The sequence below is a fragment of the Malaclemys terrapin genome, chromosome 1, assembly GCF_027887155.1.
Source record: "Malaclemys terrapin pileata isolate rMalTer1 chromosome 1, rMalTer1.hap1, whole genome shotgun sequence".
In the NCBI taxonomy this organism is placed as follows: Eukaryota; Metazoa; Chordata; order Testudines; family Emydidae; genus Malaclemys; species Malaclemys terrapin.
In genome coordinates this window covers 162,176,669-162,193,916 of record NC_071505.1, presented here as the reverse complement: position 1 = coordinate 162,193,916, position 17,248 = coordinate 162,176,669, and the positions used below count along the sequence as shown (strand labels likewise).

Below are 17,248 nucleotides of genomic sequence, written 5' to 3'. Positions count from 1 at the left end.
CACTGCAGTTTTGGGGGGCAACATCCCTGGTCCCTCCCATCCCCACAACTCCACTCATGTCTTTGGGCTTCTACCCCACAAGGCATCGGGACTCAGGGCTAGCAGATCCCCTGAACCTGCCTCAGTCCCCTAAGGGGCCACAGACCCCCAGTTGAGAACCACTGGTTTCCATTACATAATTATAAACCAAGTCAGGTTTCTTATTGTGGTATTGAACACAATAAAGAATTGTTAGTTTAGTTAGAGGAATACATACAGGCACACTAATTCAAGATGTCCACAAACAAGGCTTTTCACTTTTGAAAACACAGACTAGGCTGAAGGCTTCAGTGTCATTCAGTTTGATGCAAATTTTACACATTGGAGAGATTAAGAAAATGCTGATATACTGAATACTTCAACAGACCTCATGGGTTTCTATAATATTTAAATTAAATCCAGTTTTTAGCAGCTTTTCAGTTGTGGATGAAGCAAAGTGATTTGGGACCATTTCCCCTCCTATATATGATCTATGAAATGCTAAGCTGAGTATGGACCTTATGATATTAGGTCAGATTCTTAAAGCTATGTCATAAGCACTATATAATATTTACATATTATTAATTTCCAACGACCCACCTTTCACTAATGAAAAACTAACGCATCCCCAAATAAAATCTGCTGGGCCTCTACAATATTAATTCAAGGCTGACCTAGTGATGTAGTTCAGTAGATACAGAAATGCTACGCATTAAAACAAGTGGGCGACAGCATCACACCACAGAACTGTCCTGCAGCAACTAAGATCTAGTCTCCTGTTACCCTAAAGGCTATGTTCACAACATCTCCTTTTTACTTACATATGTGCACAAGTAATTACAACTTGCAACAGATGCACTATGCTGATAAGTAAGAGAGTAAATATTGACCATTGCTCTTTAAAGCTGCTATAGTACCTTTTGAGCAAAAATTTAAAGTCAGTCATTTTTGAAGAATTGTTTTTTAAAAAGGATTACTGTCACAATGAAATGCAAAAAAAAAAAACACCCTAGACTTTTTCAGTTCGCATAGTGTATTTAACAGCATTGTCTGTAGTCTGGTATATTATCTTGTTCTGTAGTTGAGGGGGTTGTTTTCACATCAAAGAAAATTTAAAAAAAAATAATCAGTACAAGCTAAAAAAAAAAAACAACAAAAAAAAAAACCCCTAGTGCGACTCTGGGCAGACATAGAACCTAAAAGCGATGTTCCTCCCTTCATCAATTTTTTTTTAAAATTGGTCCTGAACCTACAATCTGATCCAACCAAGCAGGCAGATGCCTGAAAAATTAGAAAGCTAATCTGGGTTTATCAATTTCTGTACGGCAACTTCTGTGTTCTCCACAACTCATTCAACAAACATACAAAAAAGAAGGATCTCTGAGATACAAAACACTGTTCATGGTAAACAACTTTGAATATATATATATATATGTATGTTACCACACCTTGAGCCCTTTTTGTCATGACTCCTCTTTACTTTCCTCAAAAGTTGCACTAACAGATAGTATGAGATGACAACACATGAACTATGTAATTCATATTTTATATAAGGCTTTTAATCCTGAAGTGCTTCAAACTACACAACACAAAGTAGAAATGACTGCAGTTCAAAGATGAAAAGTGGTAACACTCAGTATATAGTACAACACATATCGATGGGAGAGGAGTGTATAAAACAGGGGAGGGGAAAGGAAAAAGAATTTTGGCCAAAGGAACACTCCTGTACTCTTACACTCCTTGTCTATACAGTGCTAGAAAAGTGCATCACTTTAACTATACTGCTATGGTTTAGCAGTGTAAGTGGGGATGCAGTTACCTCAGTACAAAAGGAGTTTGTATTGGTATTGATAGTCCCATGTAGGAAGGGGAATAACTACCAGTAAATCAGCTGAATTTGTTCACAGTTGTAGCTCCAGTTTAAGTGGTATATAATAACTTATTCAAAAATCAAGTTCTCTACAGCCTCTATATCCAATGGGCTCACAGACTGATTTTGCTAAACTGGTTCAGAACTCAGATTCCGCTGAAACAATATGGTTGGATTGCACAAACAGACTAAATTATATTTCAACCGATTTCAGAAACAGTTATACAGGTAACAACAATCTACTGATGTTGGCCAGACAAATAACTGCACTTGAACTTGAGTTTTAAATTAAATTTAGCTTGAAAACAATGTAACTGGGTCTATCTGTACAGCCTGGTGATAATACTTAAGCAGTAAATAAGCTAAGTCTGTCTCAGATCATTTTGGTGCCATTTTCCTGGAGTGACAGATTTGAAATATCTCAAGAAATACTATGTGAACAACTTAACATTTCCCCCTTATTGTTTTATTGCAAGGGCTTGCAAATTTTGCTCCAGTGAAGGCACGGACCACAGCTTCCTAAGGGCTCATGGCTGCTTTTAATATTTATTAAAGCAAGCTACAGTCAGCTGAACCCAGCATACAGCGTTTTAAGGGAAGTCTACTCAGATCAAGGTAGAGCATCAAAGGCAGTGGGAGCCTCAGGAAGGCATGCTGAGCCTAGCTACACCATGAACAGATGACAAGGCAATGGCGGAATGAGTTGGACCTTAGCTACATGTCAAAAGAACTATAACAGGGTTAAAAAAAATCTAGATAAATTCATGGAGGATAGGTTCATTAATGGCTATTAGCCAGGATGGGCAGGGATGGTGTCCCTATGCATCCGAAGAAGTGAGGTTTTTACCCACGAAAGCTTATGCCCAAATAAATCTGTTAGTCTTTAAGGTGCCACCAGACTCCTTGTTGTTTTTGTCCCTAGCCTCTGTTTGCCAGAAGCTTGGAATGGATGACAGGGGATGGCTCACTTGATGATTACTTGTTCTGTTCATTCCCTCTGGGGCACCTGGCATTGGTCACTGTTGGAAGACAGGATACTGGGCTAGATGACCCTTTGGTCTGACCCAGTATGGCCATTCTTATGTTATGTTCTTATATTCTTAAGGCTGGCTGAAGCATTCTCCAAGTTGAGGCCTGAGGCCTATCGCCTTCCTCACGAGCCCTCCAGCCCTGACATCCCCACCATGCACTAAGAAAGAGCTGCACTTCTGAAAAAGACACTACATGTATATATGCCCGTAGAACACCCGGCACAGTGGCTCACAAGACGATCAAGATTAGGGTTGCCACCTCTGAAGATGCACACACCAGGGCACCCAGGATGATCCTGAGCCCGTAACACTGGGTAGCTGGCAGTGTGGGCCAAGCACGCTACAGCCTACCTCAGGCAGCTACGTCAAGAAAAGAAACACTCCTGGGAAAACCTACGGGTCTTAATAGCACAGCACCAAGAACAAGTGACATCCAACCCTGGAGGGCCGAAAAGCGTGAGGACACCCCCAACAGCACGGGCCAGGTGGGAGTCACATGGATCACGTGCTAACATAGCTCCTCCAAAGACCCCCGCCCCCTACGGCGCCACGTGCTTCCCCGCGGGGCTACGGGCAGAACCCACGTCACGGCAGAGCGCGCCCAGGCCCCGCCCCCGGGGCCGCCTGAGCCGGGCTGGGCGCCGATAACGGCCTGGCCCCGCGCTTACCCAGCAGCTGCCCTGGAGGCCGCAGCAATAGCGAGGCGCGGCCGGCCCCGGACTCTGCGCAGCGAGCAGCGGCCCTGCCACAAATCAATCCCCGCCACCATAGCGCCCAGACCCCGCCGCCCGCCGCTGCCATGTCCCGGCCCCGCGCTGCCCCGCGTGGGGTGAACGTCCCGCCCTCGTCGTTCCTCGGCAGTGCGGGAGAGAACTGAGCATGCGCCTCTCTGAGACGGGGAGGTTGTGCGCATGCGTTGTTGCGTTCCCAGCCTAGTGTGCGCTCTCCAACGTGATACGGACGCTGCGTCGGCGCTTAAGGACCAGACTACGAGAAAGTGCGTAGGCGCCTGCGCAGGACCAAAACAGGAGGATTGCGCATGCGCCTCCACCCGCAGGCGGACAGGGAGGGGGAGGACGCATGCGCCTTGAGGCTGAGCCGGGAGAGCCGGCCCGTTCGTCTCTTGCTGGGGGGGGGGAATCCTCGTTCCTCATCGCGCCAGAGGCGCAGGCGCCGCCAATCAGCGCCAGGGAGCGCGTGGCCAGCCCGAGGCAGGGGGAGCCGTGCTGTGCCGGGGGGGCCATGTGCCTCCCCCCCGGAGAACATCCCCCTCCTCCCGCCTAGAGACCAGCTTTCTAATTGCAGAAAACCGAAGGCCCCGCCCCCTGCTCACGCCACCCCTCTCCCTTACTAACTCAATTGCACTGGGCAAGGGGAGGGATCCAGCTGGGGGTATGGCTTGGCTGGGGCTTGGGGGTTTGGGAGGGGGCTCAGGACTGGGACAGGGTAGGGTTACCATACGTCCGGATTTTCCCGGACATGTCCGGCTTTTTGGGCTCCAAATCCCCGTCCGGGGGGAAATCCCAAAAAGCCGGACATGTCCGGGAAAATCGGACATGCGGTCGGCGGCTCGGGTGCCGGGCCGGGGGCCCGGGGCCGGGCCGGGGGGCTCGGCCAGCGGCTCGGGTGCCGGGTGCTGGGCCGGGGTCTCGGCCGGCGGTGCTCGGGGGGGCCGGGTGCCGGGCCGGGGGTGCCGGGCCGGGGGGCTCGGCCGGCGGCTCGGGTGCCGGGCCGGGTGCTGGGCTGGGGGCTTGGCCGGCGGTGCTCGGGGGGGCCGGGGGCTCGGGTGCCGGGCCGGGCCGGGGGCTCGGCCGGCGGTGCTCGTGGGGGCCCGGGGCCGGGCCGGGGGGCTCGGCCAGCGGCTCGGGTGCCGGGTGCTGGGCCGGGGGCTCGGCCGGCGGTGCTCGGGGGGGCCGGGTGCCGGGCCGGGGGCTCGGCCGGCGGTGCTCGGGGGGGCCCGGTGCCGGGCCCGGCCGGGGACTCGGGTGCCGGGTCGGGGGCTCGGCCGGCGGTGCCGGGCCGGGCCTTGGGGGACGGGCTGGGGACCTGCGGTGCCGGGGGTGGGCCGCGCCTCCTCCCCCCCACACACACACCCTCCCTTACCTGCTTCAGGCTTCCCGCGACTCAAATGTTCGCGGGAAGCAGGGGAGGGGGCGGAGACTTTGGGGAGGGGGCGGGGTTGGAGCGGGGGCGGGGTCCCTTTAAAGTGTCCTCCTTTTGGAGGCACTAAATATGGTAACCCTAGGACAGGGGGTTGGGGTGAGGGCTCCAGCTGGAGGTGCGGGTTCTGGGATGGGGGGTTTGGGGTTTCAGGAGGAGGCTCAGGGCTGGGGCCGAGGGGATCGCAGGGCAGGAGGGGGGTCAGGGCTGGGGCAGGGGGTTGAAGCATGAGAGAGGGTATGGGGTGCAGGCAGTACTGCCTTCGGGAGGCCGGTAGGGTTATCATACGTCCGGATTTTCCCAGACACGTCCGGATTTTTGGTCCTCAAATCCCCGTCTGCGAGGAAATTCCAAAAAGCTGGACATGTCTGGGAAAATAGGGAGGGGTCGTGGGGCTTGGATCCGGGCTGGAGCCGGAGCCGCTGGGGCTGGCGGTGCTCGGCCGTCGGCCGGTACCACTTGGCCTGGGCCGGAGCCAGGCCATAGACGCTCGGCTTGGGGGACTGTTTCAGGCTTCCCCTGAACATTTGATTCGTGGGAAGCAGGGGAGGGAGAGGAGCAGAGGGCAGAGTTGGGGCGGGGACTTTGGGGAATGGGTGGAGTTGCGGGTAGGGCCAGGGCCCCGTGGAGTGTCCTCTTTTTGTTTTTTTTAAAATATGGTAACCCTAGAGGCCGGGGACAGAGGAAGTCCATGCGGTCATGGCTCCCAGGAAGCAGCGGCATGTCCCTCCAGCTCCTAGGTAAAGGGGCTGCCCGAGGGGCTCCGTGCGCTGCCCCTGCCTGCAAGCGCCACTCTGAGTGCTACTCCACAGCCAGCCAATGGGAGCTGTGGAGTCAGCGCTCAGGGCTTGGGCAGTGCGCAGAGCCCTTTGGGCTAAGGTGACCAGATGTCCCGATTTTATAGGGACAGTCCTGTTTTTTGGGTCTTTTTCTTATATTGGCTCCTATTATCCCCCACCCCCGTCCCAATTTTTCACACTTGCTGTCTGGTCACCCTACCTTGAGCAGCCCCTCCGCCTGGGGTTTGGAGGGACTGCCACCACTTCCCGGGAGCTTGCGGAGCTGCCGGAGATGGAGCCTGCCTGCCCAGCTGTGGGCGGCCAACCGAATTTTTAATGAGATGCCAGGGTCCCTTTTCAGGGTTATATAAAATAAAGTTGGTAGTTTTAGTCCAGCTTTTAGGCGTCCACAGCACAAAACCCACCACTCTATATTTGCAACCTTATTGGGAGTCTCAGCAGATGAATCAAGGATTACATAGGCCATAGAGACTGAACTAACATCTTCTGCCTTCAAGCATGGGAAAAAACTTGAACTTTTGCTGTTCCCGTTCTGTGGATAAATAAAAATTAAGGGCTGGCAATTCACAACTCTCAAACTAAGGTTTATTACAAAAAGAAGGAAGGTTAATGAAAGATATGCACATGCAATGTAGGCAGGTAGTACTCTTCAAAAGATAGTTTTAGGTACAACATACACCTATACTTAGTATTTTCCACAGTTCTTTTATGGAAAAAATGATTGGATCATCAGATTTCAACTACTTTTTGCATTTGTCAACAATATTAATTATATGCAATGGAAATGATGATAGTGATAAGAAAAGCAAGTCTGTTTCATAATGAGAAATCAGGCCAATATTTAAAAATAACAAGCATATTTTTAAAAACATTTATTTAGAAGTCTTAATCGCATCATGCAGGATACAAAAATCATTATTAGAAAACTTGTATAACCATACATTAAAGTAAAATCAAGGTACAATCACAGAAAAAAAATATACTGGTAATTATATAACTCAAAGCAACTATTTTCTGGTATTGTTTTTATGTTTTAAAATCATTAGATTACAAGTTTCTTGTAGCTGTAATCTGCACAGAAATTGAAGATAAAAATTATTCCTGGTGATAACAGTTCCATCTTTCCCGATTCATCATGTCAAATCTGGCACACATCAAAACCAATAAAATAATTCTAGAGCAACCATGTGTGATCTGTGCATATCACAAAAAATTTCATACCCATTCATGCCAGATATAGGATTTTAAAAGTGCAAAACTTTCTGCAAGCATAATTTCTTCTGCTTTCAGATTTTAATTTGTTTAATCCAGGGGTGGCCAACCTGAGCCTGAGAAGGAGCCAGAATTTACCAGTGTACATTGCCAAAGAGCCACAGTAATACGTCAGCAGCCCCGCATCAGCTCCTCCCACCCACCGGCAGCCCCACTGATCAGCACCTCCACCTCCCTCTCCACACCTCCCGATCAGCTGTTTTGTGGCATGCAGGAGGCTCTGGGAGGGAGGGGGAGGAGTGAGGGCACAGCAGGCTGAGGGAAGGGTGTGGGAAGGGGTGGAGTGGGGGCAGGGCCTGTGGAAGAGCCAGGGGTTGAGCAGTGAGCATCCCCCCGCCACCTGTAGCTCCAGCCATGGAGTTGGTGCCTATACAAGGAGCCGCTTGTTAACTTCTCAGGAGCCACAGGTTGGCCACCCCAGGTTTAATCAAAAGCCACTTTCTTCTTTGCTTTTAGTGTGATTTCTTTAATTAAATGAACAATATGGCTCTTACAACTCCAGAATACTAAAATAAGGAACTATTTGAAGATTTGCCTGAAGTCCAGGTTTTATTCAATAATAATTTATTTTTATATAATCGTCAAGGGCTAGAAAGCAGTTTTTAAAAGGGAGAACATTTACAAGGAGCATACATGAAAAAATAGGTCTTTGCCATGTTTGCTACTTAAAAGTTTTTATTTATAATACTGTTTTAGTATGCGTTCTCACAACTTGCCTTTCTTTGTGCTCTACCCTATCATACGGTGAAATTCTAGGCCAGTGTATACTTTGAACAGTCTCACTGGCTGAGGTCAATGGGAGTTTTCATGCAGACTTCAATTGGGCAAAGATTTTACCCATTGATTTCAGCACGTTAGCTTTAGACTAGAATCATATCTATGGCAAGACTGAACTCCATACAACAGAAATTGCTACAGGAACCAGCCAGAGAATCAGTTCAATGCCTCCTGCAGATAGATTGCAGAAAACTTATGGCAAAGTTAAGTTAGATACTCTTGTCTCCATTCAGTTTTACCTTGTGAGAGAGACCATCTTTGTGAAGCTATTGCTTCTTTGTTGTGCTTTATGTAAATGACTTGACACATACAGTTTATGCAACTGGTAATTTAAATGTACAGAATACTGTAACAATTGAATTATATTAAAATTTAGGAAGAATTTTGGCATTGTTCCATTACACAAAGCTAAAGCGCAGCTCACAATTTGAGTTCATTCTTATACAGGAATCATGTAAATCTTTGGCTCTGTAGTATTTTAAAATACTAAGACAAGAACTACATGTATTGTAGGCTGGTGTGTTTGGGTTTTTTCATATATATATATTTTTTTATAAAATACATATAAGTACAAATTTTAAAAAGCCATCTAGTTACCTATAAATGTCAAATACTGCATATTAAAAATATATGCTATTATACTGTTCTGTTCCGTTACTAAAATGTTTGCATACCAATGAGCACACACAAACAATTCTGTAAACTGTTTAGTTTGTATTTATGAAGACATCTTCTATATAGAATTTGTAAGAAATTACTATTGAATCAATATACCATACTTAAGTTGACTTGATTACTCATGATAGAACACTATGACACTTTCAGTAGCTTTAGTTCTTTTGCTATTATAATGATCAACTAAAAGAAGCAAATAATCTTACTTTCACTCATGTGTATAAAATCTTTTGATTTTGAGAGTTTGTGTGCACATCATAGGGAGAATACTTGTGACAGTTATCAATATTGTATATGGCTTTTCAAATTCACTTGCATATGGCTAAATTCATGTATAGGGTTATTGCAATATGCCTTGTGAATGAACTCTTGCACCATTTTATTATAACATGAAGTGGGTGTAGCCTTCTGCTCCTGTAACTATAACATCCATCCATATCCGCATGGCTTCTGGCGTTGGAGCAACCATGTAATATATTCGGTCATGAGTCTTAACACTGAAAGTGAGTAATGGGTTAGGACTCTAAAATAAAAAAGAAGCAGCAAAATCAGTTGTATGACATGAGAGCAGTTTATTGACAGTGAGTAAAATCCTGTATTGGGAGACTGTCAAGGAAAAAGCCAGTTGAGCAATGGCTACTTCACATCTCATCCTGAGTAACTCAGGATTTGCTCAACCCCATTCTGCTACCTATAGCAGGAAACAGGTGTTGAGAGTATTCAGGCCTAATGCAGATACACTGTATGACTTACTCCTAAACTGAGCTGCAATATGTGAGACCAAATGTTGCTTCATCTCTAAACCACAATTTCCCCTGTGCACCTGCTGCAGCAAGTGATCAAAAGTGATTTTAATTCTTAAAGTCCACTTCTTGAGGATGGGTTGAAACAGCTCACAGTCCTTCCAAAGTGCAGATGATAGTCAGGGGTACTCCTCACAGGGCTTCAAAATCAAATCAACTCCCATCTTGGGCTAGAAACACAACTACATCCCCTGATTTAGGCCACCTGTAGCTGCAGCTCTAGTAACCTAGGATGAAATCCTGGTCCATTGAAGTCAGTGGCATAATACTCATTGACTTCACTGGAGCCAATATTTCACCCCTAAAACACCATATTCAGGAAAAACCTCTGTGTATGTGCCATCAGATGCATTTTCAGCATCTGGGAGTGGTGGCAGATACGAAAGGCTCTATGTGGTCATCTCTCGCCTGCCGAGTCCTCCCTAAACCCTAATGCTGCCAGATACTCTACCATCATTTCTCTCTTTTCCAGATACGGGTGGTGGTATAGGATAGGGATTTACTGCAGAAGTTACATTTCCCTTGTGCACAGAAGTAAATCTTTAAATGTTCTTTAAGTCTGGGAGTAGGCTCTGTATCTAAGTACTGTTCTCTTTATATAATGAAAACTCCATTAATGTAAAAGAGGACAAATCTAATTGGTCTAATTCCTTGTTTTCAACCTCTGTTGATTTTTAAACATTTATATCAAGGATGAGATCCGACTACTTGGTACCTTTGCAGATGATTGGAAAATCTAAAAAGTCTCTCATCAGACTGGGACTTTTTGAGCGGAGACAGCAGAATGCTGCCCCAATACTCAGAATGGAAGAACCATTTTTCTCTTTCGTGTAAAGTAATAAACACTATCAATCCTTTGATTAAAGTGCATTATTATCCTCATTTTATAGTGAGGGAAAGGTAAGCTGAGGGACTTATTTTTGCCCAAAGCCACAAAGGGATTGACAGTGGCACAGCAGGAATTAGAACTCAGGAGTACCTGTCACCCCTGGCCCATTTTGAGACCACATCACTTGCCAGGTGGAGTACATCTCTTCTGTGTCTCAATATCTTGTTTTATACATTGAACTAACAAAATTATGTATGAGAGACAAAAGGTGGGTAAGCTAAAATCTGTTATTGGACCCACTTCTGTTGGTGTTGAAGACAAGCTTTCAAGCTTAAACAGAGCTCTTCTTCAGGTCTGGGAAATTTACTCAACAGTGTCAGAGCTAAATACAAAGTGGAACAGATTGTTTACCATAAATATTTAACACATCTGTTCCACCTTGTATTTAGCTGAAACGTCAAGTACGTTTTCCAGACCTGAAGAAGAGCTCTGTGTAAGCTGAAAAGCTTGTCTCTCTCACCAACAGAAGTTGGCCCAATGAAAGATAATATCTAAGCCACCTGGTCTCTCTTATATCGTGGGACTGACACGGCTACAAGACTGCATACAAAATTAGGTATGCCAGTCATTGCCCTGGCCACTTTATCTACACATTCTATGGGTTTCCATGCCTTGTGTGTGTGTAAGGGACTTGGGGTTTGTTTTCTTTTTAGCTCTTTGAGACAAGAATTTTATCTTCCTATGTCTGTACAACATCTACCACATTTTGGGTGCTATTATAGAATAATTAATAAAAATAACAAAAATGATAATGTTTACCTTATATGCATTCTTTAGATGATCATAATAGACTTCTTCAATGGCTTGGAAATATATTACTCCTTTTAATTTAGTTTCATGCTTGTCTGCAAATGAGAGAGAAACTGGGCTTTGAAAATTGAAACAAACATAAGCGTTGAAGGGTTAATTGAATTTGCATGTTCACTCCTGTATTAATCAAAGACTGCACGCTAGCACTTTCGTTTGCAAAATACCCCATGGAATCTTCAGCCTGCCTTTTCAATTGGGTAGCATATTTACAGTAGGTAAAATTGCACGCAAAGTTAAATACAGTGTTCACCTAAATTTTTTTTATTAGATCATTGTTGCTAAAACATTACAACGAACTGGCACGCTAGCAGTGACGTTTTCCCCCCAAAGCTGCTCTGAAGACCAAATCTAGCAGACAATTTAATACTTAGTTTTACTTCAAAACAACATTGCGTGAGGACTTTTTCTATTTAAAAAAAAAATAGTTTTCCTGTTTACGGTAAACTCTCAGAAGCTTCAAACTAAAATTTTACTTGTTACTCAACAATGGTGCAAGCGGGTCCTTTACAAATTTATAACACTACTGTAGCAATGATGGTATTAAGAGACCAAGGAGAAGTTGAATCAGGGACGGCTTTAATTAGGAGACATTAAAGAGAAAAAGATTACGGACTGGATTTTCTGCACAGCCTCCAACTGGCCTCTTGTTTGGGATTGATTCTTGTCATTTATGCAGCCATGTTCACCATCTAAGTTCCGTTACCTGTGCCTGCAGTTTCTACTTGCAAAGAGGGTAGGCTGCTTTCATTTCCCCTGCCCCTCCAAAGTCTGGCCCTATATGTGCATTTCACTTTAGACGTGAGTAACCATTCTTACAGTTTTGGAAGAAATATTCATGACAAAATGTTAATCTGATGATGTAATGTTCAGTGCTTAGACAATGCTTAGTCTTTGTACCAAGAAAGTTCTATATAATTTTCAGGTCAAGAACTAACTACATTTTAGTCTTTTTGCTATATTATAGGCTTCGGGGGTCAATTCTCTTTCTGCTCAGTACACCTGCAATCCTAAGGACACTATACCTGTATGTTCAGTTACAGGCCATGGGCTCTACATTTATAGCATCAATACTTATCTTGGAAATTTGCTGTATTGTTAAAGTCACATTGACAGTTTCTAATGCATACCAACAGCTGCATTTGTACTCAGCTGGTATGAGGTTTTCATTTAATTTTGTTTGTTGGCTTGAGTCCTCGAGACATTATGAAATGTTTTCTTTGATAATTGACACTACATTAGAGCAGCTGTGCTGAACTCGAAACTGAAACTGGTAACTATTAAAGTAACTATCTTTTAAAAATCAGTACCAGATGGGAGCACTACACTATTTGTTAAATGCCTTGCTAATAAATAAACCAGATGTTCAGAACAGTAAAAGTGAATGTTTCTGTTTAAGTTTTACCATAACTAATATTGCAAACTATTCTGAAATATTATGGACATTTAGTGACTATAAGTATCAATTTTTCAAAAACATAAAATGGGTAATTTGTATTATATTCCTCTACCACCAATATTCAGCTCCATTCTGCCTGCTGCTAATGTAATGCCATGTGAGGAAATGGAACTGTTCAGTTTTTACAGCAGAAAACTGTTACCAAGCAAAGGAACACATATCACCTAGAGTAAGCCTGATTTCTTTTACCAATGGAAGTTAAAGCACTACAAAATATATTTCTGGGTCCATCCCAACTTTCACATTCAAACAATAAGCTACAAAAATGTACAGTAGCACTGCAGATTTTTTGTATTTGCATCCGTTTGTATATTTCCAGTATTTTTATTTAAAACTAGTCTATGTAATAAAGCAATTTAAAGCCTATGATTTTATCTTCAAAGATGGTATTAATCTAGATGTAGCTGTTTCTGAAATTTATTTATTGGATTTCCTTAGTCTAGAAATGACAGAAGTTTGATTGGTCTGTGTTTTAACTGCCTTTAGGAGTATGACAATTAAAACCAAGAATCTAGTTCGCATTTATCATTAAATTATGATGATGATCTTCATCATCTCCAGACCACAAGGAACAATGTTAAAATATGTTGAGATGTTAAGTTAAAGAAAGTGCGTTATAAAGGCAAGTAATTAGTCTGATTTTTTTTTAAAATAAGTTAACACGAATCAAGTTCTTCTGTGAAGCCTACCAGAAATCAGGCCAGCAGTGAGGACTAGGCTATACCAAAGTCAATTATAATTGATTTTATTTAATAATTAAATAACATAAAACCAGCTGTACAGTAGGAACCTGATGATCTTATTGTTGTTACCCTCCTCTGCCCTCTTCCCTCCCTTTGTCTGTTACACTCATTTGTGTCTCATCTCAGATTGCAAACTCTTCAGAACAGGAGAAAAGAAAGAGAGATAGTGTGAGTCTGAGTGGGTGGTATATGTGTGTACATGTATATAAAACACCCAGCATAATGGAGCCCCTTTCTGACTGAGGACTTGAAAAAGCCTCCACAACACCAACAATCACTGTTGCACATTGGACTGAGTAACCATGATCATATCAGCTCCTTGTTCTACAATGATTCCCTATCCAAAGCAATTAACTTTGTTTGTCCCTGCTGGTTTTGAAGACCCATAAAAATTGTGTAAATGACACTTAATGTAACAATAGGGCCTATGTGACAAATGTTGGGATGGGTGCACATAAGAATGGTACTGCCCCAGAAGGACTCAATCCTGGCTGAAGAAACACAACCTACCTGCATAATAAGAAAATGTTCTCTTGCTTCTATCAAAAACAAACCACCGTTTTTTCCATGTTTTAATTTTCCCTCCCATTTTAATCAGAAAGCCTCGACAGGTCTTCTCCGTGAGTGAGATGTGGTAACAGGTCTCTATGTTGTGACCAGCTGTTTCGATGTGACCTCGTAGGTCGAAGTCTTCCTTTCTGATCGGCAAGTAGCGAGTCAAGGGGCGGGCCTAACACAGAGCAAAAAAATACTCCATAAATCTTTCATCTTTTTTCTTTCTATATGTGGTAAGCAGATAAAAAGTACAAGTAGCACCCATGTTCAAACTATGAAGGTAGCAAATATTAAATTTGTGAGTTGCAGCCTTGGATTTTCTTAAGAGAACAGACAAATTTTTGCAATATGTACCTATGTCAACTGTTGAATACTGGCATTTAAAAAAAAAAAAGGATTTTCAGCAGAGAACATAGGTTTCTTAAAATCATCCATTAAATAACAGATTTCAAATCACAGAAGAGTTTTTTTTTGGGGGGGGGAGCGGGGAGGGGTTAAAGCACAGATCAAAATATCTGTGGTAGCTTTGGGAAAAGAAGAACTCTGGTTGTGTGACCTTGGACAAGTCACTTAACTGCTCTATGCCTCAGTTTCTCTATCTATGCAATGGAGTGGTATATAACTAACTCGTTAATGGTTTTCAAGTGCTTTGAGACACTTAGTATCACTGCAGCCTTCGACATACAGTGGTGGCCTTTTGTATTGTGTATATTTGGCACCCTCTGAAATTGTACATCACTATACTGAACAAGCTTCAGGTAGCTTTGGTTTCTGCAGAACATGCTGCTCCTTCCACTGTTTTTGGTGTTTAAATGTCAGGAAGCATTGAAAAGAAAAACCCAGAATCCTGAAATTGGGTCTTTCTGGGTACCCAAAAGAACAACTCGTAATTGAAAAAAAAAAATATATATATAGTGCTCATGAAAAATGAGTTATATCATCATGTCAATCCAATTCCAGGGTGTCTCTGCTTTGGGATCCATTCACCAAATATGAACTATTGTTTCTTTCATATAATGTTGGCAAAATAAATATTTATCACTCAGTTGGTTTGAAGAGGTTGTGTATAGGAGGGAATGGGGGGAAATAAAATCTTCTTTTCAACAAAATATTCGGAAGAGGACAACTCACAATCCAAAATGTCCCACATATAAAAGTCATCGTGTACTTTCACAAAGTTACTGCTCTCAGAAATGTCCATTATTCAGCATAGTTGTGACACAGACTGCACAGTTCTGCCATGAGTGGATTCAGTGACAAACTTTATAGGATTAATACAGTACATTCACAATGCCAATATAAATGGGAAGAGATATTTAAATCTAAATCAATAAATATTTAGGTTACTAAAAAGACACCTATCCAAGGCCCCTAACAGACCATTGACAAAAATCTTAGAAGTATTAAAATAATCAATTCAACAGGCACTCAAGCAACCAGCCATCTACAGAAACTCCTTCCCTTCATCATCGTGAGAAGTTGCTATATAGCTGTTTCAGTGTGTACATGGTAGATTGTCAACACACCTGTGCTCTTTGTTTCTCACGTATCTTGACTTCCTTTTCAATTAATTTTTGCCGCTGGCTAGTTTCTTCTTGTAATCTTTTTTCTAGTTGCTCTCTGCGACGCTTTTCTTCTTCCAGGGCTCGTTTTTTGGCTTCCATTTCCCGTTCCTATATACCACAGTGCACACAGAGTTTCAGCTATAGGCTATGTAAAACTACACCTGATAAACATTAAAAGTAACTTGATCCCACCCAGAGCTCCTACAAGCCCCTTTATACCTCTCAGGGAGCCAAGAACATATGCAAGGTGGATTGGGAACAGGGATCAGAATCACATTTGAACAAGGTTGTCACAAGCATGGTTTCTCTAATAAACCTGGATAGGTTTGGGGGACTTTGTCTGGGAACCATATCACATCAGAAGACCTAGAATGCTGCAAATAGTAAAGTATCATTGGTTCATTATACAGAGTATGATCTAAGGCATCAGTGAAGTTTATAAGAGGGACCACTGTCTATTACCTGGAGCAATGGAGAACAGAAAACATAGTAGTCTACCACACCAGTTGGCTACAAAACAGTTCTTTCAATAAAATAAATACAATCCATGTCCACGTTATGTCATGGTAAGTGCACTAAGACTGTGGTAGCAGTAATGGTGTTTAAACACCACTAGCAGGTTCCGATCCCAGAGTGAGCAGGGCCATATTAAACAGAAAGCTAGAAGACAATATATCTTTATACAAAAGTACTGAGTTACATTAAAGCTGCATCTACACAATATAATCTCGTCATTCCCCCCTACAAATTGAGGTGTAAACAGTCATCCCCCAACTTGGACAGGGTCTACTTGAGCTCGGTATAGCCAATCCTAGCTTTATCAGGGATTGACCTTCTGTGCTGTCTAGTCTGTTAATTTGACTGATTCTGAGGGAAACTCATTGTTAAAGCATTAATATTTTCTTGTAAGAGGGTCAAAATATATGCCTGAATGCAGAACAACCTCACCACTGTAATATGAAATGAAATGCTACTTCTTATCAAACATTTTGCTGACTGGGATTTAAGTGTATTTGTTAACATTAGGAGACTGAAATAGGACTGTAAATCTTTTGTGTCTTATTTAAATACAAGCAAATATAACTAACATTCAGCAATGTCAATTCTAAAGTGCAGTATTATTTTGTTTCATAGCTAAAGCAGGTTTTGTTTTCAAGTTACCTGTTCTTCACTCATGAGTCACTTTAAAATTTGAAAATAGGGCTGATTTATTTTAAACCATCTAAAATCATTACCTGAAGTCCAGCAATAGGGACTGGTCTATACATACTAGTAGACTAGTGCCGTGCCATTTGAGAGACTTCGGTTCAGTTACAGGGGCTGGACTCTTGCCTCCTGGACTAGTTGACTTTAAGCAGTCCCATAAAGATGGGGGTGGTAAGCAAGTACTACTCATAAGCCATCCCTTTAGCAGATGAAGGAGCAATGTTGATTAGCTCTGAAAGGATTTCTGTCCATCTCAGCCACAGAGTATCAGGAATGGCAGGATTCCAGTGGGACAAAGTTGGGAGAAGTGGAAAACGAGTACTTCAGGGCTGTGTTCGGCAATTGCAATTTAAGAAAATGGCCAAATGAAATTTGTATTGTCTTAACAAAGTATCTATTAACCTCTGTCAAAGAAATCTTTAGATTACCCTGAATTCAAGCAGTCGTGTCTTTTCAGCATGAGCTTGTTTCAGAAGTCTCTCCATCTCTTCTATTCTGGCAACATTTGAAGTGCTGGCACTGTATACAAAAAAAAAAAAAATTACTTACGAGAATAGTTGAAGACTGAAGCCATATTTTACAAACTAACTCTGGATAATTTAATAATAGAGTTGATAA

At 43.0% G+C, this 17,248-nt stretch overlaps 2 protein-coding genes across 8 annotated transcripts in view; both read right to left on the bottom strand.

Annotated features, from left to right (window-relative positions):
- TAGLN3 (transgelin 3) overlaps positions 1 to 3,802 on the bottom strand; it is a 47,506-nt gene extending 43,704 nt beyond the window's left edge. Inside the window, exon 1 of the mRNA XM_054045758.1 lies at positions 3,588 to 3,802. Coding sequence (XP_053901733.1) covers positions 3,588 to 3,720 — 133 coding nt within the window. The 5' untranslated portion in view covers positions 3,721 to 3,802. The remainder of the gene's footprint in view (positions 1 to 3,587) is intronic.
- Positions 3,803 to 6,442: 2,640 nt separating this feature from the next.
- The window catches only part of PHLDB2 (pleckstrin homology like domain family B member 2), a 104,509-nt gene continuing 93,703 nt past the window's right edge, over positions 6,443 to 17,248 (bottom strand). For all 7 annotated transcript variants that reach the window (XM_054045690.1, XM_054045682.1, XM_054045695.1 and 4 more), the window contains 5 exons: positions 17,059 to 17,149; positions 15,386 to 15,532; positions 13,815 to 14,034; positions 11,055 to 11,140; positions 6,443 to 9,126 (listed from right to left, as the gene is read on the bottom strand). In XM_054045690.1, the coding sequence (XP_053901665.1) occupies positions 8,986 to 9,126; positions 11,055 to 11,140; positions 13,815 to 14,034; positions 15,386 to 15,532; positions 17,059 to 17,149 (685 nt within the window). In that variant the 3' untranslated portion in view covers positions 6,443 to 8,985. The remainder of the gene's footprint in view (positions 9,127 to 11,054; positions 11,141 to 13,814; positions 14,035 to 15,385; positions 15,533 to 17,058; positions 17,150 to 17,248) is intronic.